Consider the following 27,105-nt stretch of genomic DNA (forward strand, 5'->3'; position numbering starts at 1 on the left):
AGCACAAATATAAAATGTGCTCCATTGGTTCCCCCCATCACCCTTATTAGTTGGTGTCACTTAACCGTTTTAGTTCATTAAGTTTCATGGATGTATAAATAATGATACAGACTCCCCATTCGTGAACAAATCGTTCTGTTGAGCCGTATCTTTTCAATTAAACTAATGAATCGGTTCAACAAATCGTGCTGAATCTGTCCGAGCGGTTCTCTAGTAACTGACTCACTGAATCCATTACCGTTTTGGCAGCAGGGGCGAACATATGACGTTAATATGTTAAATTAGTAATCTCCTTCTCAGAAACGAACCGTTCAAAAGAACCGATTGCCTAAAATAAAACGGATTTCCTCGTCATCACTATCCGATAGATGAAACGATGAGACTGATAAAACCGTCCGTCAGGGCAAGCCAACAAATGCTGGTAAACGTTATTAAAATTTATTATTCAATAAATTATTCTGAACCATACATACATTTGATTGTGTAAACACCAAACCTAGCACTACATAAGAAGCGGAAGAACATATGTTGCTTGGCACGGTAATGTGCGGTTGCGTGGTAGGCGGGGCTTCCGCAGCTGCTTGGTTGATTTTGTGCGGCTGACGGTCGGAAGTGACACATGTGTCTGACTCTGATCTACACCAATACATGATCACCGGACCGTCCCGTCCAGCTCTCGTAGTGCGATTCTTGCAGTCTTCATAGGTTATTCACGACATACCGGCGCGTGTCATCCGATCATGTCTAAGGACACAGAGGCCAAGAGCGAGGAGATTATGGAGTCGAAGGTGCTGTGGTACCCGGACTCCAAACGAAACACACAAATGGACCGATTCCGGATTCAAGTGAACCGGGACTTCGGCTTGAATCTGGGTGAGTAGAGCCAGCCTGGGCTATAATGAATGCAGATGGTATGCCACCTAACAACACACCCATTCCACAGGAAAACAAAACCTAGTACGATAGCATTAAGCCCATTAATAGCTCATCCCGGGATTGTCATGGTTAATGTCGTGACCGCATTTGAGCAAAAACAGTTACTTTAACCATTCAGATGCAGTTTTTGGTCCATTTTCTACTTCAGTTGTATAAGATTGGATGTCTGGACACATAATTCCATTCATTAATTCATTCGTGTATGCCACATCTCAATGCATGCTATGAGTTGTCGAACCAGTATTTCAAATCAGACGTGGAATGCCAACGGTCAGTATACAGTGAATACTGAGGCAGGTCGTCATACTATTCACCAAATATTTTTATAGTGCCATCATGGAAGTGCACCTCAGCAGGTGTGACATCATTTTCATCTATGACAAAACTGCTTTAACGTCTATCCATTAAAACTAGTAAGACATAAGATACAGTAGCCTACATATTCATTTTATTCATTTTGCTACTAGTACCCCAATAGCATAAATAATGTATTTTTTTTAGATGACTACTATTTGCTTTCAGCTAGTATGTATTGCGGTTGTTGTTGCTACTGTACTTCCTCCAGTATTGTCTCATTAGTTTATAGTTCGTAAGGAAATGAAAATCTATTAGTAAGAGTGAAGAAAATTTCAGCATGGTTCATTTCAATGGCATAGGCTACACGCCAGTATCTAATTGATAGGTGCTATACTTATGACTATTTAATTAATACTAGGAAAACTGTAATTGACACTAGTAAATAATTTACAAATATTAGAAAAATTGTGTAATTGTGTAAATGTGTAACTATTCATTTAATACTAGAAAGAAAAAAAAAACAATCGATGCAGTAAACTTTTGAATTGTTACTAATAACAAAGAAATAGGGGGGTCAGATTAAATGTAATAAAAGTCTATTATGATTACAGTATTGATTTGTAGTGTTGCTCCATTTCTAAACTAAATTAAATAATGGCATGCATTTTGTCTAATGGTACTTTCAATAAACGTCTCTTTTATTTTGAAGCTAATTATAATGACCTGTATCAGTGGTCCGTGGACAGTTATCCAGAGTTCTGGACACAGGTTTGGAAATTCTGTGGCATCACCTGTTCAAAGATGTATGAGGAGGTAGGTTTTTCCCCCTCACTTTTTTATATATATTATATTTATATATAAGGAGACTGTTTTGTCATCCTGAGTCATCCTGTTTTGTAATGAGTGGCACCAAGGCTCATGATGTCACCGTGCCAATTAATAATTAGTGTGGACGAGAACTAATAAAAACTCTGATGATGTCATGATTTGTATAACTTTTGTCCTAACTAGTAAACATTTATCAATTTATTACCATTTAGAACTATTGTCTTAACTACTGCTGGGACTATTTAAAGCTCATATCTCTGGCTCGAAGGGTGTGTTGGGGCTTTTCCGTCTAAGAGAGCTGTTGTTTTACATTTTTTTTAAGGAGTGTCATAGGGTAAAACATAATTAAAAAAAGACAATCTGCAGTCTAGTTATGGTATTTTATCTATGTACAATCTTCTTAATCTAGTTTTACTGCATGCTCTGTCTTGATTAGTTGATGACTCAAGGATGCTTTTATTAATTAATGTTATGACAGTATGGATTGCAGTATGTTTGTGTAGTTAAACTAACTAATAATTGGGAAGGGTGTTTGCCTATCAAAATACTGGGGTGATAGCTATGATATCTTCTTTCAAACCAGCTTGTGGTGAAATGAAAATTGGCAAATAACTGAAACAAAATAAGTTTAATATTAATACTAAAATTACTAAAAATAAAACTGCAATAAAAATAGACTGAAGTTAAATAGAAATGTAAATAAATAACAAAATTACTAAAACTTCAAATAAATGAAAATGAAAACTGAAAATATTAAAATAAAAGCTAATTAAAAATATTAATAATACTGTAAAAGTACATAATATTATACTAAAATACTACAATACTATTTTACTAAACTACAATATCATTATCAACTGATGTACAGTTGTTAAAAAAAAAAAAAAAGTGTGATGTGTGACTTTGCTCACTCTCTGTTTCAGGTGGTTGATGTGTCTAAAAGGATATCTGATGTACCCGAGTGGTTCAAAGGCAGCAGACTGAATTACGCAGAAAACCTGCTCAAACACAAAGACCAGGACAAAGTGGCTCTCTATGCTGCAAGTAAGTCACAGCCAATTTCTGAACTACCCAAGTTTATTATGCGGCTATAAATTAGCATGTCCCTGGTAAGTACGTTGCCTCTTTGATCTCATGTAATAAAATTTAATCTCAAGTCAATATTTCATATGCTTTTATTTACTTGCTTGGTAAGTAGATGAATAATAAGCAGGCCACGTTTGCAAAATACACCCTTTCAGGTTGATCCCGATCCTCCTCCCTGGTTTATTTTGTGATAATTAACTGTCAAACTGTATGTTGTCCCTATTGAATGCAACGAGGAAGGCAGAGTGTTTGTATAATTTGAAGCTGTGAGCATTATGTTCAGTTTTTAATGAATGACCTGGACACCTGCCTGTCACCTATGAAGTCCTGAAGTCATCCAGGTCATATGAAAACAGCTAACCATGATTCACTCCACACTCCCAAACTGCACCATCAAGCACTTTCAAACAATATTAATCTTTTTTATTAAACTTATTTATCTAAGAACTGCATCCGCTTCATTCAAACCCTGGCTGCCATTGCATCTTTCATGTTTTTTTTTCTGCAAACCTTCCATTTACATGTTTTATTACCACTATATCTCCATGACCAGATGCTTCACAAACGCCTCCCAATTCAAACCAAGACTCTGCATCTCTGCTGATCACCTTGAGCTGTTGTCTATCTGACCTTACACACAAATGGCTACTTTAAAATAGCAACAATGCATGTGTTTTATCTGTATAGATAGAATCTGTCATTGCACGGCCCTATGGCTAATGTAACACTAAATGAATTGTGCTATCTGTAATTTGATTTGGGGGTTTAGTGTCTGTGTAGGGGCGGATGCATGTAGTTGATGGATGTCCTGATGCGGTCCAGGAAAGAGCAGACGTAATTAGCAAAGTGGCATCTATCAGGAATGTACCTGCGTCATTTGTTTGCGTCTTTGGGAAACAGGGAGGCTCATTTACCTGAAAAAGTGGATTATATATGACTCTAGAGCGCAAACTAAATGTAACACTTCATTTACTGATTACATACAGTAATGAAAAACATCACCTGAGTTGACTGACTGCGTTATCCCAGCTGCAGAACAGTCACAGATGGCAAAGAATTCTCTGGTTGCTCATTAAAGTTACTGTGTTGATATTCACTGATTTAATGATAGGTTGATTTAATAATAATGAACACAACATTTTTAAATCCAGTACCATTCACAAGTTGGGTATCAGTAAGATTTGTTTTATTTTGTATTTTTAAGAAATGTATACGTTTTATTAATCTGAGATACATTAAATTGATCAAAAGTGTCAGTCACATTTATAATCTTATTAAGCAGCACAACGGTTTAGTCAACAATATTGATAATAAGAAATATTCCAGAGCCCATAATCAGCATATCAGAGTGATTTCTGAAGGATTATGCGACACTGCCATTGAAAATTCAGCTTTACCATCACAGAAATAAATTACATTTTGAAATATATTCAAATAAAAATAAATTATTTTAAAATGTAATAACATTTTGCAATATTATTTTTTTAATAAGTTTTTAAATGCAACACTTGAGAGGAAAAAAGGGATTTCTTTCTAATATATATATAAAAAAATCTTACCAACCTCGAATTTTTTTATAATATTTAGTTATTTATTTTTACTTGTCATGTCTTTTTTTTTTAGCATGTTTGAGATTTCTTAAAGTGAATTTTTCAATTTTAATTTTTTTGTAGCTGAGGCGAAAGAAGAGATCGTCAAGGTGACTTTCGGAGAGCTGAGGCGTGATGTCGCTCTCTTCGCTGCTGCTATGAGGAAGATGGGCATCAAAACTGGAGACAGGGTCGTAGGTGAGCATCACCTCCTCCTCTCTTTCATTTTGTCTGTCTCTTCCTCAGTCATCCGTTTGACACCTGGGTGACAATTGTGGGATGAGGAAATGCAAGCCAACACTCGGCCAAATAAAAGAAAATCTAACACAGTGTTTAATATTGCATCAGGTCTGGGTGTTCGAACCTGTTTTTCCTGCCCTCTTTCTTTGCTTTTTCTCTCTGTCCTCGTTTGTCTTCATGACTGTCCTAACTCTGAGAGCCAGACAGTCGCTCCTGAAATGACAAACTCCCCCTTTCTGTCTCAGTCCTTGGGTTCAGCCAGTCATTCTTGGCTATAGATGGAGGATAAGAGGGATGCAGTTATACAGTGGCAAGGGGAATTAGTCTTTTCCAGCAGTCTGTGTGCAGATTTAAAACTCAAATGTCATTCAGGCAAGCTGGAGGTTCGTTTGAAGGTTCAGATGCTTGATATGTCTCCAGCCTGTACTCTGGCAGCATGTGTGAGTAATTTATGCTTGTGATGTGAGAGGGGGAAAAGTGTGCGTAATCGCTGACATCATTCTGCTGCCACTGGGTCCATTATCTGCAGAACATCTTTGAATTGTAATGGCTGTAAATGGAAGAGGGCCATTTCAGTAACATACACACTTAGATTTATTCTTACAAGTCCCTATAGAGTAATAAAGGAAAATGACCAATATGGTATAGAGATTTATACAGTTATGCTCTATAGATTTAGACATTACTTTACTTTAGACATTTTGGTTAGTTTTATGAGTATCTTCATGATTCAGATACTGTGTTTATATGCTGTTCTTTGCAGACAGATTTAAACAAATATTTTCAGAAGTAGTCTAAAGTTGACAAAATGTTCTATTGAGGACATTCTCAAAAGTGAAAGTGGTTTATTAACTAGATTTTTGGTTAGAAAAAGTTGAAATTAAATCAAACAAATGCAAAACCTTTTTTTAGAATGTCTGTCGGTCCCCTTGTGAATGTTTGTGTGTTATGAGATGCTGCTGTGCATGTAATCCAAAGCGAATTTCCCTTAGTGGGACAGTGAAGTATATTTAATCTAATATACTTAGCTGTAAAAATTATTAGCTACATGTAAGAACTGAAGTAGTAATATTTCCCTTAAGATAGCTTTGAAAGTGTGTGATGCTAATTTTCTATATAAATTCCAGTACTACTATGCCCTTTTTAGAAGTATGTCTACGTGGGTGCAAACACAACTGTGTGTTCACAGAGGTGTGTCTGTTTTGTACAAGTGTGTGTTATAGAAGTTTACTTCGAGTGTATTGATCCTGTTAGGGTGTGCAGTCCTGTGTGTGTGTGTGGGCGTGTTTTTGTGACCTATCAGGACACAACTCTGTATAATGACATGGGTATGACAGGTATTACAAGGAGAGGGTGACTTATGAGGACATAACCCATATCCCCATTTTTCAAAACGCTTATAAATCATACAGAATGAGTTTTTTTGAGAAAGTAAAAATGCACAATGTTTTCCGGTTAGGTGTAGGGCCATAGAATATACAGTTTGTACAGTATAAAAACCATTACACCTATGGGATGTCCCCACTTTTCACAAAAACAAACTTGTGTGTGTGTTCATTTATGAAGTGTGTTTCTCTAGAGTGTCCTTGTCTGTCCCCTTGATTTATAGCGTGTGTGTGTGTGTGTGTATGAGTAGGAGTGAATATATGGCCACTTTGCAGATGAGGCCAGGGTTTATTGCCGCAGTATCATTTAGCTAATGGACACCATTTCTATTCTGTGTTGCTTTTTGTCTTTCCTTTCTCTATTTCATTCACCACACTTTAATATAATTTACATGTATACTAAGTATTTTGGAGAGGTGCTTTCTTACCAAAGTGACTTGTGGAGGCAATAATATTTTAAACATCAAATTTAGCCACAAACTCAGAGCCAAAAGAAGATAAGTCGAGTTGGAGCAGCCTGAATGATAAATTTAAAGAAATATATTTGATATATAGATATATATTTTTGATGCCTTGTTGGTACATTAGTATAATTTCTCTCTTAGAAGTATAATTCCTTCTTTAGTAAAATTGCAACTGTTTGTCAGTGTTGCATATAAGGTGCTGCATTTATCATTTGTGTAATATTTTCTTCTTTTGGCTATAGAAGCACAGTATTTCAGACATTCTTTTAATATATTGTGCCTGCTGAGTGCTCATTAAAATAACTTGCATCTCTTAAGAGTCATTCTTGCACGATTCAGGAGACCCATTGCTGTTTCGAATGTCATTTTATGTGATATATTCTCTCTCTTTACCTTAGGATATCTTCCCAATGGGATTCATGCTGTTGAGGCTATGCTTGCTGCTGCCAGTATTGGTGCCATCTGGAGTTCAGCCTCTCCAGATTTTGGTGTCAATGTAAGCGCTATACATGCATAATAGTCACTATTTACCATATGACAACTATAATATATATATATTTTTAATCGTGTGAAATATACAATGAGCGTATAGCAGCCAGTGTGATATGTGGATCATCAGAACATGCCAAATAAACAGGCTAGATCAGGTCAGCAAGGTATTTCACTTTCATGTTGATCCAGGGAACATATATATTTCTGAAATAAATGCCTAATATTTGCCATAGAGAATCTATGTCTACACAGAAGTACTGTACTGTTTGTGTTTAGAGATTAAATGTAGTAGCAATAAATGCTTTAACTAAAGCAGCAGGGGACTATTATTCTGTTTCTGGATTTTCAGACTCCAGACTTTTAAACAGTAGTGTATGTTACACAGAAAAGTATCTCATAGAGCAAATTCCTCACTGTCAGTCACTGAAAATTAAAGTGCCAAATTATTCATTTTAATAAATGATAGATAAAAACTGAAGGATCCAGCGAGTGGTGTTGAGAAATCCTTTCCTGCTGCCAGTCATTACCAGATACATGAATATCAGTTTTGGACTTTTGCATAAAGAATGACTTTAGACTGCTCTCAGATGCCGGGCATTGCTGTACCACGCTGACCCGGCATTTATGCCCACATGCCTTCATACTTCCACTGGTGCAGTTTGTTGTCGTGAGCTTCTGCTTTGTTCAAGTCTAATGTATTAAAGTAAATGCACTCTATATATCCCTCAAGCAAAAATGAGTAAATAAAAAAAAAATAAGCAATATTACACTGGTCATATTATCACAACATGGCTTCCCCCATGTACAAAAAAGTAGGTCATCTTACCATCAATTCTCGCTGTCTTCCAACGTGTGACCTGTAAGCTATGTCAGACATTCTGTCACACATACACACACATTACCTCTCACTCCTGCCTCTGTGTGTGTCTCTCTCACATACACACTACTATGAGGAGATTAAAGTAAGTCTACAGCCCCCTCAGGGCTGAGGTTATTCCATAAATAGGACAGGCTCTAGCAGATAAAGCTACATAGATTCACCAAGGCTTATTGACTAAAGTAAACGTAGAATATACATTACTGCCACCTGTGGTTAAGTCTGGTAACTACAGCAAATACTTCAGTTAAGAGGAAACAATGTGGCAATTGTGTATACACTTCTGTTCAAAGGTTCTTTTTTATGTTTAATTTTTTAAGACCAAAATTACAGTAAAAACAGTAATTTTGTGAAATATAAAATACTGTTTTTTTTTTTCAATGTTAAAATGTTATTTATTCCTGTGATGCAAAGCTTTTATGTCACATTTTCCTTCAGAAATCGTTCCAATGTGCTGATTTGTTGCTCAAGAAGCATTTCTTATCAGTGTTATGATGTTTTTCGGGACTTTTTTTATGAATAAAAAGGTTCAAAAGAACAGCACCTATTAGAAAAATAAGTCTTTTGTAAAAATGCAGAAGTCTTTACTTCACTTTCTATCAGTTTAATGCAATGTATATAAATAAACCCAGTTTCGAACTGTAGTGACTATATAGTGTGTGTGTGTGTGTGTGTATGTGTATGTATATATATATATATATATATATATATATATATATATATATTGCAATATGGCCTATTGTGTGTGTGTGTACTGTACCTTAGGTATCTTATTTTTTCCCTATAATTTATGTGTCTCTTTTCATCTTCAGGGAGTTCTAGACCGGATTTCTCAGATCCAGCCGAAGTTGATGTTCTCAGTAGCAGCTGTTGTGTACAACGGCAAGCAACACGACCATATGGAGAAACTCCAGAATGTTGTTAAAGGTATACAGCACACATTTCAGCTCATGCAAAGCTTCATTTTTCCATCATGTCATTGTTGATATATTTGCATTTCATGGAGCCTCGTATATAGTTTTTTTCTCCCAACATCTCTCTCAGGTCTCCCTGACCTGAAGAAGGTTGTGGTCATTCCATACGTTCGCTCTCGACAAGAGACTGACCTCTCCAAGATTCCCAACAGGTCTGTGCATCTGTGTGTGCTTACAGTACATCACATTTATTTTTATTATATGTTGCATTGATACTTACATTTGCATTTACAAGTTCAATTCACTTGACAAAATATGCTCATTTGTAATGCCCTAAAGTCATAAAACACAAATGACACTTGAGACAAGCAATGATATCGGTAATGTTTGGTGTCAGTACGATCTTATATAGACTGTTGATTAATACTTGTATTTAGCACGGATTCATTAATTGATAAAAAGTGGCAGTAAAGTTAGTTATACTGTCAAAAAAGATTTCTATTTCAAATCACTTTTGTTCTTTTGAACTTTCTATTCATTAAAGAATTCAAAAATATTTATCAGTTTCCACAAAAATGACTTGTTTTCAACATTGATAAGATATGTTTCTTGAGCAATTGATTTCTGAAGGATCATGTGACACTGAAGACTGGAGTAATGATGCTGAAAATTCAACTTGCATCACATGAATACGTTTTAAAATATAATAAATGGTTAACAGTTTAAATTTTAAATTCGAACAATATTTCTCAATATTACAGTTTATTTTATATTTATTTTTTCAAATAAATGCAGCCTTGGTGAACATAAGAGTTTTTTCAAAAACTTTTAAAAAATGTACCAACCCCGAACTTTTGAACGGTAGTGTACAGATGTATAAAATACATCAGTGTATTGTAAGATTTATTATTAAATGTTTGCATACTGTAACCTTTCAATCCTGCTATTTAAATATCTGTTGCATTGTTTAATATAAATTTGGTTGTATTTTATGGAACCTCTTTACTGATATTTAACCAGTGATCATAATAATTGCATTATAATTGTAAGCTATTACTTAGAACACACATTCAATTGTAATCTCTCTATTATTGAACACAAAAGAAGATATTTTGAAGAATGTTGCTGTTGCTGATAGCCATTGAAATCCATAGTATTTGAACCATAGTATTTTTTTGTGTTCAGCAACAGAAATAAACCTAGGTTTGGTTTGGAACAACTTGAGGGTGAGTAAATGATGACATAATTTTGGAATGCTGTCCCCTTTAAGATGCTGAATATCCTGCGAAATCCAATTCAATTTCAGATGTTTCTATGAAGTTTCAGTTGGGTTTTGTGTCCTCTCTCATTGACAGCTCCTGCTGTATGTTCAGATAAATCTGAAGTGGAGTTGTCTGGTTAGGATACAGTCAGTCCTAAGTCCTCACTCTCTGTCTCCTGTACTTTTTCTGTCAGCGTGTTCCTGGAAGACTTTTTGGCTATGGGTAAAGAAGGGGATCAAGACCCTCAGTTGGAGTTTGAGCAGCTGCCCTTCTCTCATCCTCTCTTCATCATGTACTCTTCTGGCACCACAGGAGCTCCCAAGTGCATGGTGCATTCTGCTGGAGTGAGTGTGCACGCGCACCTAAGACATTGTGCAAGAGTCCAATTTGATATATTGTATTTTGTGCAATTACTTCTTGATGTATACAATTTCAAGAGCCATGAGCCATACAGATGCAAGCATTTGTGTACAAATATCAATAGCTTCATTATCAATGAGACATTATCATTGAGAACGAGACCGGGTTTAGGGAAATGTTTTCAAAATTAAAGCCATAATTTTTTTTGTTATTTGAAATAAAGCTGAAATGAAAAATATAAATATTAGATGAAAAACATTAGATTTGAAAACTTTAATTTTTTAAAAAAATTAGGAATGTTTCCTTGAAAATCAACAAGTTTATTTATATAGCACATTTCATACACAATGCTAATTCAAAGTGCTGTATATTAAAAGGTTTTAAAAATAATTATAAAACAATCGTAACAGATTAAGAAATAGAATGAACAATAAAAAAAACAAAGATTCCAATAACAAAAAATAAAATAAAAATGTAATTTAAAAACAAAGAAAAGAGGAATAAATTGATGATGCTGTGCATTTTATTTCAGTTGAAGCACTAAAACTGAAATAAAATAAAGCTAAATATGTCTTTAACTGCTGCATGATTTTGTAAACCTCCCTCCTATGCATGTTGGTCATCTCGTGGAAAATCTCTTGAATCACCTATATTGACCACTAGATGGCAATAAGAGGCTATTTTAAAACCTGCTAGACACCATAAGCCAGATGCAATTGGGATGAGCAATTATGTGCACCATTCTCATCCCTTCTAAATGCATTTCCTGTGTAATCCCAACATTAGGGACACAGCAGCAGCCCACATGAGTCTAAATCAACCTTTCTTTCTTGACATAGCCACATTTCAAAAATAACCATTGCTCAGACAATTTGTCTGAAAAATCAGACAAGGCAAAAGCAGTGCTTGAAGCGCTTGGTCAGTGTGTGTATAACACTCATGTGAAACACATGTGTGTTTCAATTCTCATTTTTCACAGATTTTCCCTTTAGCCTTTGCAGCATTTGTGTCTGACGCCTCTCTTGCGTGCTGGATAATTAGAGTGCTGTCTATGAAAACACAACACAATCGCATATGTACACGTGCAACCTCGTTTCTCTCTTCTCGCTCTATGGATGATCAATGTTCAGTGAGCGCTTATGACAACAGTAGTCATGTCATGTTATGGCTGTTAGCAAATGAATGAACATGCTAGCAATTAATGCTTTAACTAGGATACGTGTTAGACGCTTGTTGCAGGGCATGGGGTTAGAAAAAAAAGGAATGTGTCTTTTTATTTTTATTTTTTATTTTTATTTTTTTTTCATGCAGTGTTGCTGATCCTTTAGTTCGCTAATTAGGCCGTTCCCTGCCTGCCCGAATACATCTTAATGTACAACACCATCACAGGAGAAAGAACTTGAGATTCAGAAAAACAAACACATGCTTTGTGTTATATCGCCTCTGATATTGCAGACCCCTAATTCTTAGTCATTTTTCCACTCAAGGTGATTTGTAATGCATGAATGAAGTCAGCTGTCCTCGGGTTCACACAGATGTCCTAGCAAAGAAACCACAGGTGTAGTTTATCACATTAACCATGAACGTTTCACCAGTTTGATCTTTTTTGTTCTCCTTTCCCCAGGGCACTCTCATCCAGCATCTCAAAGAACACATTCTCCATGGCAACATGACCTACAGTGATGTCATCATATATTATACTACGGTATGTATCTGCATTTTAGAAAAAATTTAATCAAAATTGAATTTTTATCAGCCATTACTCCAGTTATCACTGTCCCATGATCCTTCAGAAATCATTTGAATATACTGATTAGCTGCTCTAGAAACCTTTCTTATCAACAATGTTTAAATTAGTTGTGCTGCTTAATATTTTTATAGAAACAAACCACTATACATTTTTTTTTCAGGACTCCTTGATAAACAATTCATTTGACTTTTTTTTTTTTTTTATAACCTTTTTAAAAATCATTATTGTCACTTTTGATCAATTGAATGCATCCTTGCTGATTAAAAGTATCCGTTTCTTCAAAACTTTTGAACGTTAGCAGCATGTAGATTGCTTACATCTACAGGCATTAAAGAACTCATTGTGTTAGTTTTTGATGTGATTGATTAATGTTATTTTTCGCTGCTGCCAGTCTTAGTTATTGCATAGAAAAAACAATTTCAGGAAAAGTAATTTCAGAGGCAGAGAACATCATTACATTTTGATGAAAGATTTTAAACAAACATACTACTTAAGCATGACATACACTGATGAATCGTTCCCAATAACACAAAAATGTATTCTCTGACCCAGTCTCTGTTTTTCTGTGCAGACGGGCTGGATGATGTGGAACTGGCTGGTGTCCTCTCTAGCTGTTGGGGCTTCTGTGGTCCTGTACGATGGCTCCCCTCTTCTTCCCAGTGCCAATGTGCTCTGGGACCTTGTAGACCGTTTGGGGTAAGTAAATCTATGTTTGTGTGAAAGGCACTATAATGAAGGTGTCACAGTCAGGAGCTTCAGTCACTTTTTCTCCCCTCATGCCCCTGCTGTAATTGGCTCAGGTGTGGCAGTGCTGATCACCACCAGCATCTGCTGTGCCATTTGTGTAAATGACACCACATCAACACGGAAACCTGATTTAAAGAGATGGGTCTAATTGGCCACCTTTAATGTGGCATCATGTTCCTTTCAGAGTTTACCTGTTATTGATCAGAAATGATCGAAGTGCAACCGACACTGGAGTTCCTTTGGATCACACTTGATTTGTGTGTGTGTGTGTGTGTGTGTGTGTGTGTGTGCGCTCATTTTCAGCTCCCATGGCTGCTGGTGAAAGCCTCTGTTCTTAACTCCCATTGTCTCGCCTCTTCCCAAGAGAAAGAAAATAGAGACATTTTTTGCAGCAGCTTTTGGGAAAGCCAAAACACACATACATTTTTTACCTATGTGTGCTGCTTAAATCACTTCACTTCAGAGACTTATTCATTCTATTTTATTTTTATTGGGGCTGACGGTCAATTAAAAAATAATATATAATTAATTACATACAGATTAATATAATTAAATTCACTGGCATTCAAAAGTTTGGGGTCAGTACGATTATTATGAAATGAATACTTTCAATCCACAACGTGAATTAAATTGAGCAAAAGTTGCAATAATTCAGACATTCACTTTCTATTTTAAATAAATGCAGTTTCCACAAAAAATATTATGTAGCACAACAGTTTTCAAAATTGATAATAAGAAGTGTTTCTTGAGCACCAACTCTGCATATGATTCTGAAGGATCATGTGATGCTGACAACTGGAGAAATAGCCGCTGAAAATGTACTGTAGCTTTGCGATTATAGAAATAATTTAAAGGGTACATAACATACACGGTTTCACCTAATCTCATGTTAATCTCGAGTATCTATAGAGTAGTACTGCATCCTTCATATATCCAAAAAGTCTTTAGTTTTATCATATTTATAAAAGAAAAATACAGCTTTCCGATTCTTTCCGGAAAAAGCCGAGCTCCTGGAGGCGTGCCGTTTTGTGTTGTTTCCATTAACATATATTCACTTATGTGCTGATTTCCAACAAAAGACAGAAATCTGATGCAATTTTACTTGAATGAATGGGGTCTTTTATCATAGGGACGGCTCCATGTTTTAATAGCAAACGATGGGCAAATCCAGCATCGACTTGGGCCTTGTTTATAAAACATTTGTCACTCAAATGACCAGAACACACAAACGCACTTGATACTCTCCGTTGCTGCCCTGGAAAAACAAACTGGATCCACTGTTCATGTAACACTGGGTTCTTGGGGAAGCTGAACACGGTTAAATTTCCCTCACATCCAAAAATGCACTAATTTGGAGGCATTCTCGAAAAATCCTATGTAGCACTGACGACGATTTTGAAGCGCGCTGATGTGCGCGGTCTTGCTCTCCTCTGGTCAATGTGTGCGCGGGCGCGCTTTTCTGGGAGAAATGATCATATGAGAACTATAAAGAAGCAGTCAATCTCAACCGGTTCTGAACCTTTTGATTATTAAACTAGGAGTGTGTTTACATGGCAACTTGTTTTATTAAAAAAAAGCAAGGAACATCTTGTTTTCCATTCCTTTAAACATCAAATTGGTTACTTCTTATGTAATACTGACTACTTTAAGGCATCCTCTTAACTTATTGCCAGACTTGTTTCAGACTTTGAAGCACGTTCCATTAATTCTTCAATTGTCTTCATTATCCTGACAAGCGAGAGGGCATTAATGAGCAACAGACAATGAAGCTAAAAGAAAGCAAGGCATTGGCAAACTGGTAAACAAAAAATAAAAAAGCATCAAACTGATCCACACATTTCACCAAGTGCTGTTTCATCTATATGTTTGAGCTCTGTTTATTAGTTTTCCTGTTCTGTGCAATGCTGTATAAAACAACTGCAAGCTTATCCTTCCTGTTGTCTGTTTACAGTGTCAAGAAACACTTCTTCCGTTGCTTTGTAAGTTTGTGAGGGAATATATTCTGGGATCATCGCTATACTCTGGGTCTGAGATCAGTTGAGTAGTGCGAGCAGGGAAACATTTCTGTGTACTTAGATTTATTTGATCATTCTTTCCAAATCTGTAAAACTTTTTTGAATAGAGACAAATAAAGTTAATAACTTCAGATTGAATCAGCCCATCTACCACTGTTCTGCAGACCAGGTAGAATGAAACATGCTCTTTCTTTTTCTCTCTTTTGTCCCACTATGTTTAGATGTACGAATGTATTGATCCTGGATTAGCTTTTATTTTATGCTGCTCCCCTTTCAGATTAATTGTGTTTAATGTTTACAAATAATCAATATTCAATCAGAAAGCAGATGGGATGTCCATGTAGATGAAAGAAAATGCATAAGGGAAACGTTTTCTGGACAAAGGGCCATTGTGAAACTTGGTCATGGTAGACAACCCTTTCTTTGTCCCATATTGTCATTGTTGGGGAAAAATAGCTCCTGTTTTTGGTCTTTTATAAGACAGAAGAGACTAAGAATTGATTGTGTTGAAGTGTAAGACAATGGACACAATACTTTCTCCATATTTTGAGATTGGAAACCTTGATATATACAGCACCATTAAGCTGGGCCTTAATATAACCGGGGGCTCGTCCGGGACATGAATTGGGCTAGTTTAAAGTCAAGATAAACCTGGATCTGAGTGCCGTTTCTCAGTGCTTCATTGGTGATAGGTGATGGATCTCCCCTTTGAATCTCCATGTTCACCAGTAAGCTAAGTATCTAGTCAGTATCTTGTTAAGATCTGGTACACACCTATATATTGCAAAGGAAGTCTAAATTAATTACATTTGCTTGAGATTTTACTTCTAAAGGCCAAACCTGCTTGTCTCATTTGCCAGTTAATTTTCCATGTGCAGATGTGTCCAAAATGATGTGGCTTATAGGAAACGAGCTGTCTGAATATTAAGACAAGCTTCACGTCTTCAATATTAGAAAAATGAACAACCCCATGATAAATTCTACTGATAGACTTTGCAGTAAATCAGAGGTCCATGATGCTATAAACGGAAGGAAGATCAGTGGTTGGTCATATCATTAGATTGGTTCTGGCAAGTTTTCCCATATTTCCCTAATCGATATGTTGCTTGTGAAATCATGTTCCATTTCATTTTTATATACAATTCTCTTCTTACATCCTAAACGACCTATTACTAACCAGACCTTGCCAGCTGCCACCAATCACACGCAAGCACAACGTTGTCATGGCACCTATCCACATAGGGGGCGTCTCTTTTTGGACACTATAAAGAAAGAAAATAGAATGACAAATTTGTTAAGATGGATACTTAATTATATTTATGTGCAGCTTTTAATATTTTGCACATTTATTAGTAGGTTAGTTTTACCCTACCATTTTCCGCTTATAAATTCAAATAAATAATAATAAATGTTTTTATTGCTATAAATTTAACACTTTTTGCAAATTCCCTGTGATTGGTTAGCCTCTTTAAATGTTACGTTGATGTGCAGATTGTGCGTGTTTTATTAAAGTTCTCATGGTTGTGTCATCAATATGCTGACAATTTCGGAATGACACGTTTTTTGCTGCTCTTGGAGCTGTGTATTCTGAACATTGGAGTACATAGGAATCCTGTTTTCACCAGGTTTAAGTGTTAAACATTGGTTAGGATCATTTCTTGCACTTAAAATTCTGTTCCATGTGCATTTGGAAATAGGCATGTTCTTATATTATACAACCTTTAAAGTAGAAATTCTGCTCTACTGGAAACTTCCTGGAAATACAGTATAAAACAGTGCTAGAAAATGGAAATTACACTAACACAACCATGTTAACAGCCTTTAGGCTTGTCTGTGCTCTTCAGATATTGCACTTGCATCATGCCCACCCCCTGATTTCTGATGGCGAGTGATTCCATAAAGAGATGGCTGACCGAGGCCTCTGCAGGTCAACAGGCCATTTAGATCAATTCCACCTCATTGACACTGAAAGTGCTCCACTTATTGTTCTTTAGTGAAAGCAAGGAGATCTAAAGTGCTGTGGAAATTAGGTTTTCATATTTGTTGGTGATTTGACCTAGTGTAGCGATTTCCAACCATGTGTACCTCAGGTTTTAGCAAGGATGCTGCCCTTTATTTTACCCCTAAATTGTAGTTCAGTTTTGCAAGTTCTAAGAAAGCCATTTTATTTTTATTCATTCAGAATATACACCTAATAGTTAACATCTGTTTTTGTCCATTTTGTTTTATCATCTGCTGACAGAATCACGATTTTTGGGACTGGAGCGAAATGGCTGTCTGTGTTGGAGGAGAGAAATCTAAAACCTGGTGAGCTGCATTGAATTACAATCCCTATGTCTTCTCTCTTTCGTTTCTCCACTTTTTCTGTCATAATAGGATTGTCACTATAAAATATTACAGAAGTCAATACCAATACCATTGTCGAGCACTGCACATTCATACTGCAAGGCCTAATGTTCAGATTTTTTGGCCACATCATTTTTGGGCACAGATTTGATTATTTACAAATCTACAATTTACCTTGTTTGAAAGCACTTTGTTGCACATGTTTGACTATTCATGTGCACCTGTGAGGCAAATGCACCAGATAATAAATGTATATGTATGATTTTTTTTTTTTTTAGCCTCAATTTGCTTCCAAAGTACTTTGGTCTTTTGACACCCCTAGTACACATTAATTTCCCCACTTTCCCAGCAGTCTCTAGATGCCCCTAACTCGTTCACTAAACTGCATATGCGTGCTTGTGAATATTCAAAAATTAAACAAACTGAAAGTGAATTAACTCGCAATTTACAGTGCAAGATGGAGTTTATGCATAATGACTGCCATGAGAGCGATCGAATGAAATTCAAATTGATATTGCTTTAAATTACTAAATTCATTTACTCACCCTCAATTTGTTCCAAACCTGTATGAGTTTGCTGAATGCAAAATAAGGTAGTTTGAAGAATGTAGGTTACCAAACAGTCGCTGGTAGCCATTGACTTCATTGAATTCATATTCATATTCAATGCTTTTCGTCTTTACAGATTAAGCTCTTGTTGTGTTTGAGGTATTGGAGGAGTTAGTGGATTTATTTGTTTGGCATGTGTGTGGTTCAGTGGATTGTGTGTTGGGAGGTCAGAAATGTGCTTCCTGGCTCTCCACTGCTTCCTTTGGCTGCTTGACATTTCAGAGTAACACCTGTTAGCCTGTGGGGTGTGGCACTGGCTCTGATAACCAGGGCGAGAGACCCTCTCTACATGGGACCCCAGACAGGTGGCCTGGCATGTTGCCTGCATACATTTCAGCACAGCTTAACGTGGTTCATAATTCTGATCACTGTGAGGCATACCCATCTGCCTCCGGACTATAGGCAATCTGAATAGATGACAGCGAGCTGAGCTTTATACTTCAGGACTGCTTATAATATAAGGTAGAATTTGGGGCATATCAAATTTCCGCTTAACATTTTAACATTTTAATTTGAATAAAATGTTTTAATGCGTGCTATGTCAATTGCAAAACAAATATATTAATCCCCTAACTCCTCTAAAGATGAAGCTCTTGGTGTGTTTGAGGTATTAAAGACAACATCAACTGGCATTCTACAGAATGGAAATGTAGGGACATCGATCTGAATTGAAATATATGTGCTTATTGTTGTTGATCTTCTTTTGAGGCCTTGCAAGCTGTAGTATTTCCTTTAGGAAATGCTATTTTGTTTTAACTAATAGATTTTGTTTTTTTTTGCCTATTCACAGTAAACACACACAGCCTGCAGTCCCTCCACACAATCCTTTCTACAGGATCTCCATTGAAGCCTCAGAGCTATGAGTATGTGTACAGCTGTATTAAGAACAATGTGCTCCTGGGATCCATATCAGGTGGACGTTCTATTCTATTTAATTCTATCTTATTCTATTCTTTTCTTTTATCTGCCTTTTTTCATTTTCCTTTCCTTTCCTTTCCTTTCCTTCCTTCCTTCCTTCATCAATCTCTCTCTCTCTGATTGTCTCTACAGTGTGTGTGTGTGCATGTGTGTTGCAGTGTGATCTCATGTCTGCAGGGCCCTGCGGAAACAAATTAGCATCAGCGTTAACAGCTGTGGTGGACTGCTGATTTTGTGTGCGTGTGTGTGTGTGTTTGTGACTGGGGTCTCGCAGCATGTCTCTCTCACACACCACCTGTGCCCAGTTTCTCCCTGCGGTTCCACCAGATGAGCTTTGCTCTCATGGCAGGTCAGCGGCAGCCTGCTACAGTCATGTTCTTCACAATGAACCTTTCAGAGCTGTTTGTCATTTAACTTCTTATGTACAGTTCTTGTTCCTGGATAAGTTGTTGCAAGGAGGCTACAGCTGTGATATTTTTAGTCTTTGCTCATTTATTATATTACATTTACTTTACATTTTATATTATATAAAATGGGTAGTTCCGCCATTTGATGTGGTTTGGTCAATAGCCATGTATAGCCATTCTATAATATTATACTATATGGAAAATTACTGGAAATTATAATGGCATTAGTCTCAGTTAGTCTAGTATAGAACGCTTAGGTAGGTTTTTTTTTTTTTTTTTAATTAAAAGACAAGAAAAGGAAAAGTGCTAGTGTTAGTTGGTTAAGTGCAGGCGAAAAAGATGAGTCTTTAGCTGTTTCTTGAAAATGAGTAAAGACTCAGCTGTAAGAATTGAGATTGGGAGGTCATTCCACCAGCTGGGCACAGTCCAGGAAAAGGTCTGTGAGAGTGATTTTTGATATATGGTTAAAATGGTTATGATTTAGCGTGGTAAATGTTTGGAAGGGTTAAGTCAATAAACTTTTGTAATAATTGTTAAAAACTGATCCGATTGTGAATCTAAAGTAGACAAAATCTAATCTTTTTGTCTTAACTGAGTGACAGATTATGAAACGTTCTGAATACATTTTTGCATATGTCTGCCATGAAGGCTCTTTGATTTGCAATTTGGCTCACATTTGATACCATGACAGCAATCTCCTTGAATTCTAACATGTTTGCAGAGCTCATGAGCCTCATAACTTTTCAGAAAAAGGCTTTGACTGACGTTTCTTGACTCCAGTGGTTTTTGAAATGTCAGGCTACCTAAAGATGTCTGCTGGAAAACAGCATTGAAGAAACACGATGCATGTCTTTAGCTCTGAGCTCAGATAGCCTGTTGACCCTCTGAAATACTGAGAACCCGCTTTTTATGTGATCAGCGCTGCACCCGCCTCCGCTCAGATACGCGACCTCTGCCAAACCAAGGCAGATTTGACCTTGACCCCAATGTCAAGCAGAGCATATGTTTCCTGCCGCTCCTGTTACTGTGCCAGCCAGACTCCTGAGCGCAGAGGGGCAGCTGGCAGGAAACTTTAACACTTTCAGCCACCCAGAATCACATGAATCCAATAGACCCCCCAATATCACCTACCATCTGTCATATACACACACTATACACAATATATCTATTGTCCCAGCAACCTTTTTCACTTTTGCCTTTTTTATTTCTCTCCTGTTTTCTGTCTCTTTTAAAATTTGACTTTATAGCTATTACAATTGTCAATTACTGATACCTTTTTTTATTTACACCAACATCTCCCTGTTTTTCACCACAAAACCTCATTATTTAGAAATATTGATTGTCTTGCTTTTTCTTTTGGGTTGCAATATCAAATATCTACCCCCCCTCCCCCCTTTCTCTTTGCTTGTCTCTCGCTCTTCTCTGTGTTTGCATTTAATTGACCGAGCATCAGAGCTGCTCATATATGTGGTAGGTTCAGTATTTGTATTGGGTGACTCAAGAACTATAGGCCTAAAATTACTCTGTTGAAGTACCAGAATTCACTTGCTTCTAGTTGCATAATTATTTAGATGTTGAGGTTTAGAATGTGTCGATGCAATTCCTAACACAAGTGCCCATTGCATTTCTCATCATTTCCACAGGGGGCGCTATATTGTGCGTCAGTGTAAACTTAGAAAGTGACGTGACATTCAGCCAAGTATGGTGACCCATACTCAGAATTTGGGCTCTGCATTTAACCCATCTGAAATGCACACACACAGAGCAGTGAACACACACTGTGAGCACACACCCGGAGCAGTGGGCAGCCATTTATGCTGCGGCGCCCGGGGAGCAGTTGGGGGTTCGATGCCTTGCTCAAGGGCACCTAAGTCGTGGTATTGAAGGTGGAGAGAGAACTGTACATGCACTCCCCCCCACCCACAATTCCTGCCAGCCCGGGACTTGAACTCACAACCTTTCAATTGGGAGTCCGACTCTCTAACCATTAGGCCACGACTTCCCACAAACTGTTATTGCCTTCAGTCAGTTCTTTCAGGTCAACTGCGGTCATGGATGAGCAGATGTTTGAAGAGGATTTTGCTGAGAAAGCTACTTAAAATCCACATTTATGGCTAGTTTTTGAGTTCATCTTATCTGTTATGGATTATCTAAGGTATCTAGGCATCTTAAGTATTATCTATTTTCTATGCAGTTAATGGTACTTTAAACAGACCTTGTTATACACAAATGTGTAATATAAAAACTGCAACTTTTTGGAAATAAATGTTTGTGACTGGCAAATTTGAATGTAATGTAGTTAATTTGGTAGTGTCACTGCTTTTATTTAGTTATTCTCCATCATTGATGGCTTATAACTTGTGTTTTTGGCTTTTTCTCTGCCATTAAAAAGATTGTTTGAGGCGTGATGAGGTTACGAAACAATCATTTTATATTTGTTGAGAAATATCGTGTGAGCTAGTTTCATTCCTGAAAAAAGCATGAGTTTGTTGGACCAAATGGATATTTGTGCACCTTTGTTCATCTTGTTCTTTTTGATTTTAATGAGTCTGCTAAACCAATCTATAGGAAAGAGCTGCACTATAGAAACTGTGATCCATATAAATGGAGACTGGAGCACAAAGCTATCAGCAAATTATGCCAAAAAGTTTGCATTAATGAAAACATCCCATCAGTTTCCACAAAGTAAACTATTTCTAGAGTTTTTTTTAACTGTTCTGAAGATATTCTAAAACACAAAAAATATGTCTGTCTTTGAATTTCTACCACCAAACCTGTGAAATTTCCTTACCTATCTTTATAAACTGTCTTTAATATTTCCTCAGGTGGCACAGACATAATTTCATGCTTCATGGGTCAGAACATGACGGTGCCGGTTTACAGAGGGGAAATTCAGGCCCGAAATCTGGGCATGGCCGTGGAGTCCTGGAACTGTGAAGGTGAGACATAGCTCATGTTTTCTATGATTTTATGGTCAAGACATGGAGGTCTTTTTTTATTTTATTTTATTATATTTTAATATAAAATTAATAATTTTGAATCTGAAATCTGATTTGATTAGTTTCACAATAAGTTAAATATAAATACTGGTGTCAGAAGGATAAATAAAAAAAGATATTAATACTTTTAAGACTTTCAATTCATCAAAGAATCCTGAAAAAATAAATAATTGTTTCCACAAAAATATTAAGCAGCACAGTCCAAATCAGCATATTAGATTGAATATTTTTTCTTTTTCTTTTAAGGACAGTGTGACACTACAGACTGGAGTAATGGCTGCTGAAAATTAAGTTCTGCAATCATATAAAATAAATGACATTTTAAAATATACATTTAAATAGAAAAGTTATTTTAAATTGTAATAATATTTCACAGTATTACTGTTTACTATTACTATTACTGTATTACCCCTTAACAATGGTAAAACACAAACCTATTATTGTCTTTGGTGTGTATTTCAGGTAAGTCTGTTTGGGGTGAGAGTGGGGAGTTGGTGTGTTTGAAGCCCATCCCGTGCCAGCCCACTCAGTTTTGGAATGACGAGAATGGCAGCAAATACCACAAAGCCTACTTTTCTACTTTCCCAGGTAACCCTTCACATGACATCATCCTAGATCTCTTTCAAAATCTAGTGAACTGCCTCCATATGCAGTATTTTAAGATACTATGGGCATCATTGCAAAATGCATTGCTTTAGACTCATTGCTCGTTGCCTATAGAGGCTCACAGATGCAGTCTGCTGCCTTCCTTCAAAGCTCTTAACTGGTGAAGTGGTCACAGTGAAGTGTGTCTGATTTAGAAAGAAAACGAGTCATCCCTTTGATTTGGAAAACAAACATGCTGCCTCGGTTTGTTCAGAAGATGCTGCAGCTTTTTCGCCGTATTGATTTAAATGATTTCTGAGGGCAAAAAGGGGAAGAAAAGAACCTGCCAGCTTTTGTGAGCACGAAAAATCTCCTTGAAGCCTTATTGCTGTCAGTTTGGAGAAGTAGGAAAAGGCCAGTCAGAACAGTTCAACCTCATTAGCGTTCTCAGACCGTCAGTAGCTGCTTCTTTCTATAACTATTATATCCTTCTCAGTTCATTTATTTGTGTGTATCTCCTCATTCAGGAGTCTGGGCCCATGGTGATTACTGTAAGATAAATCCAAAAACGGGAGGAGTCATCATGCTGGGGAGAAGGTAAGTCTCGCTTTTTGTTCTGATTTGTTTTATCGAAGATTTTGATCATCATCTTTTGTTTGTACTTGTTATATTGCTTTGTTACTGTATTATGATACTCTGAGATTAGTAATGCCCGTTTATGGTATAAAGCATTATTTGTTCTGTCTATATTTTCAGTGATGGAACCTTGAATCCTAATGGTGTTCGTTTTGGGAGCTCAGAAATTTATAACATTGGTGAGAAAAAAAATAAACACAATTTTTTCCTGTTTAAAAATAATAAAAAAAAACAGTTTGGAAGCTGCTTAATTTTTTTTTTTTTACTTTGATAAAAAGATCAAAAGAACAGCATTTATTTGAAATGGAACTCTTTTGTAAAAATGTTTAACTCTTTACTTTTTTTTATCAATTTAATACATCCTTGCTGAATTAAATTATTAATTTCATGTTATCGGCCATTCCATGAAAATAATGATCAACATATATAATTATTTAGAGTGTGCTAACATTAACATTAACTAACATAGTAAAACGGCATCTCTCTCCAACCAGTGGAAGCTTTTGAGGAAGTGTCCGACAGCCTTTGTGTCCCTCAGTACAACAGTGATGGAGAGGAGCGGGTGATTCTGTTCTTAAAGATGGGACCCAAAAACACCTTCAGTCAAGAGCTAGTGGGGAAGATCCGTGGTGCTATCAGAGTGGCTCTCTCTGCCCGACACGTACCAGCCTTGATACTGGAGACCAAAGACATCCCAGTGAGCTCAGTTTGCACGTTCATTCTTTCACTTGCTTCTATTTTCTGTACTTTTCCACATTTCTTCTGCCTGCAGTACACTATCAGCGGAAAGAAGGTCGAAGTTGCTGTAAAGCAGGTGATTGCAGGTAAGGACGTCACTCAGCGAGGGGCCTTCTCAAACCCAGACTCCTTGGACCTCTACAAGAACCTACCTGAACTCCAGAACTTCTGAGCACCTGCATGAGGTACATCTGAACTCCTGAAAGTCCTGTGTTTCTGAGCCCACTCGAAGGGTTCAGATTCTCTTGACACCTGTTGGAACTTTGCACCATCTGGAGGAATTCCTTGAGCTTTCAAACTTCAAAGTTCTTAGTTTTCTCTAGCTGTTGTGGACCCATTGGAACTGATGGAGTCTGAACATGTAACACGTCCTCAGTAGTGTAACTGGGTTCCTATTGGGTAGAAAGTTGAGTGCCATTTTATGAGATTCCAACATGGATCTCAAAGGGACATTTTATCTATTGTTATTGCGTCCACCAAGCATTATTTCCAAGAGATGTAGCGAACTCGCAAGTAATTCAGAAATACTTTTTCTTAACCTACCATGTCATTCCCATATTTTCCCTCTCATATTTTGATACAATGTCACTTTGACCGTAATGGTGTAGGAAAATCTAAGTGAAAAATTACTCTATTTCTGCTTTTAAATCTTCGAGTTAAATACACTTATATGTTACTGAACTCCACAAATTTAAGGTTATTTTTCTTGTGTCAAAGAAGAGAGCCATTTCTCTAGTAATACTGATTGTCTGGGTCAAATCAACTGTTTTCCGGAACTAATAACTTTATGAGTCAAAGTATTACTGGTACAGATTCCTGAATTACAAACTGTTGCTTTAATAAAGTCAGTGCAGCTTTTCCAATTTTCCCCCCAAAGCCTGACTTCCTCTCCGGAAAAAAAGAATATATTTATATTTTTGAATGATATCATATGAGTAAATAGTGATTCATCGCATCTGCTCTATTTGTAGAGTATATTATACTGTCCAGAACTACTCTCTGTTGTCTGCTGAGTGTAGATTTACCTGAAGCTGATGTAGCTCACTGGCCAAAAAGATTTCCATATATTTTTACATATATACTGTATATAAATGCAGCTGCATGTTGTGTGCTACACTTCACAGTGACACTTTTTGGTCTCTTTCGGTATGCCTTATATCAGGTTGTGAAAAGTTTTCATCAACTGAAGCTCCTCTTCATTCTTTGAGCCCTTCTTTGGTATATGAAGTCAGCAATTCCATTGCAATGACATGAAATCCAGTCAACCATGTATTATTAGATTATTTGATTCTATAATTTTTGCTTTAGGAGTAAAGGGAAGAAATTCCAGGCAGTCGAAATGTCTAGGATATAATCTAAAACAACAACGAGAAATAGAAAATACTGATTTATGTTGGATCAGATTTAAGTTGGTTGACGTGAACCGATGATGCATTTACATTAGCTTTGCAGCATATCACGGAAATATTTACCAACACATTTGCAGCAGGCTTCCATCCAGTAAATTTGACACTGAGAGAGGATATGCTGCACTTGCTCGCAACAAATCATTTTTGTGCTAATGATGTTATTTCAGTAGTTGTTTACAACAAAGAAGCCTGGCAGGCTACTATTGATGTTGATTTCAAGTTTTAATGGGTCAAGTTTCTGACCTCAGTGAGGGCTCCTTGCTTGGTTTCCCGAAAGAAACGACACCATACAGACTTTAAAAAATGTTTTTATATATGATAAAGCTTAGACAATACTCAAAATGGTGGATGGGCCCTTTAAAAGTCTAATTTCTTTGAAATTGAAATCATTCTGTATAGAGGTGCAGATGGCAAGCACTTGTGCAGATCGCTTGAATTAAATCAGACCTTATTTCCGCTTCAGACAAGCAGGGACGGTCTGTTTCACCTCATGCCCACCCTTGTGCCACCATATGCCCCATATCTGCTCAGTCTTGCTGACCGGACTCGCCTGGCCTGGGACTGTGAACACCTAATCCTTATTTATTGATAGTCACTGTGGATTTCGCTGTACATTACCACTTGTCGCAAACTGTTTTTGTCCCCCAACATTTATTCGATTTTTCCATACTCAGCAATTTCATAAACATTCCATGGAGATCTATTCCATTTTATTACCATGTTGTTTTTCCTTTTTGATACATGGAAATGGAAATACTGGAAATATGTATTATTTTAGTTTTCTTATTATAGTATTACATTAAATGTATTTGGTGTATTACTAGTAAATGAAAGGTGCTCTCTTCTCGGTGACTAATGCAATATTCCTGCATCGAAATAATATAATTGTACATCGCTGAATGTGAATAGTGACAACTACTAATATAGCTGAGAATATATTTGTTGTGAATATATTATGCCTATATGCTGTATATCAATGGTCCACTTCAGTTGTGTCCACTAGGAGCATACATTTATTTCATGTATAACAACACTTATTGGACTCCTTATTAAAGAACTAAGAAATAATTAAGGTCTGCTGTAATTTTCTGTCTGTCTGTCTTAAAATTAAATAAAAATTAAATAAAAGGTGCAGTGAGACCCTGTGGTTGCCTTTTTTTTTTTTAAAACCGATTCATCTCACTCTCCACCCTGATGTTTTCAGTGTCATGATCAAA

The 27,105-nt window shown here is 36.6% G+C and overlaps 1 protein-coding gene across 1 annotated transcript; it reads left to right on the forward strand.

Annotated features, from left to right (window-relative positions):
- Positions 1 to 545: 545 nt before the first annotated feature.
- On the forward strand, positions 546 to 26,956 carry aacs (acetoacetyl-CoA synthetase). Its single transcript, XM_059548642.1, has 18 exons — positions 546 to 873; positions 1,943 to 2,046; positions 2,985 to 3,105; positions 4,821 to 4,934; positions 7,224 to 7,321; positions 9,007 to 9,121; positions 9,239 to 9,320; positions 10,564 to 10,714; positions 12,355 to 12,435; positions 13,052 to 13,176; positions 17,485 to 17,549; positions 18,987 to 19,109; positions 22,347 to 22,460; positions 22,983 to 23,108; positions 23,633 to 23,702; positions 23,862 to 23,920; positions 24,236 to 24,438; positions 24,514 to 26,956. The coding sequence occupies exons 1-18, from the start codon at positions 741 to 743 to the stop codon at positions 24,649 to 24,651; spliced, it is 2,022 nt and encodes a 673-aa protein (XP_059404625.1). The 5' UTR covers positions 546 to 740; the 3' UTR covers positions 24,652 to 26,956.
- Positions 26,957 to 27,105: the final 149 nt, after the last annotated feature.

The sequence above is a fragment of the Carassius carassius genome, chromosome 4 (genome assembly GCF_963082965.1).
Source record: "Carassius carassius chromosome 4, fCarCar2.1, whole genome shotgun sequence".
NCBI classification, from domain to species: Eukaryota; Metazoa; Chordata; class Actinopteri; order Cypriniformes; family Cyprinidae; genus Carassius; species Carassius carassius.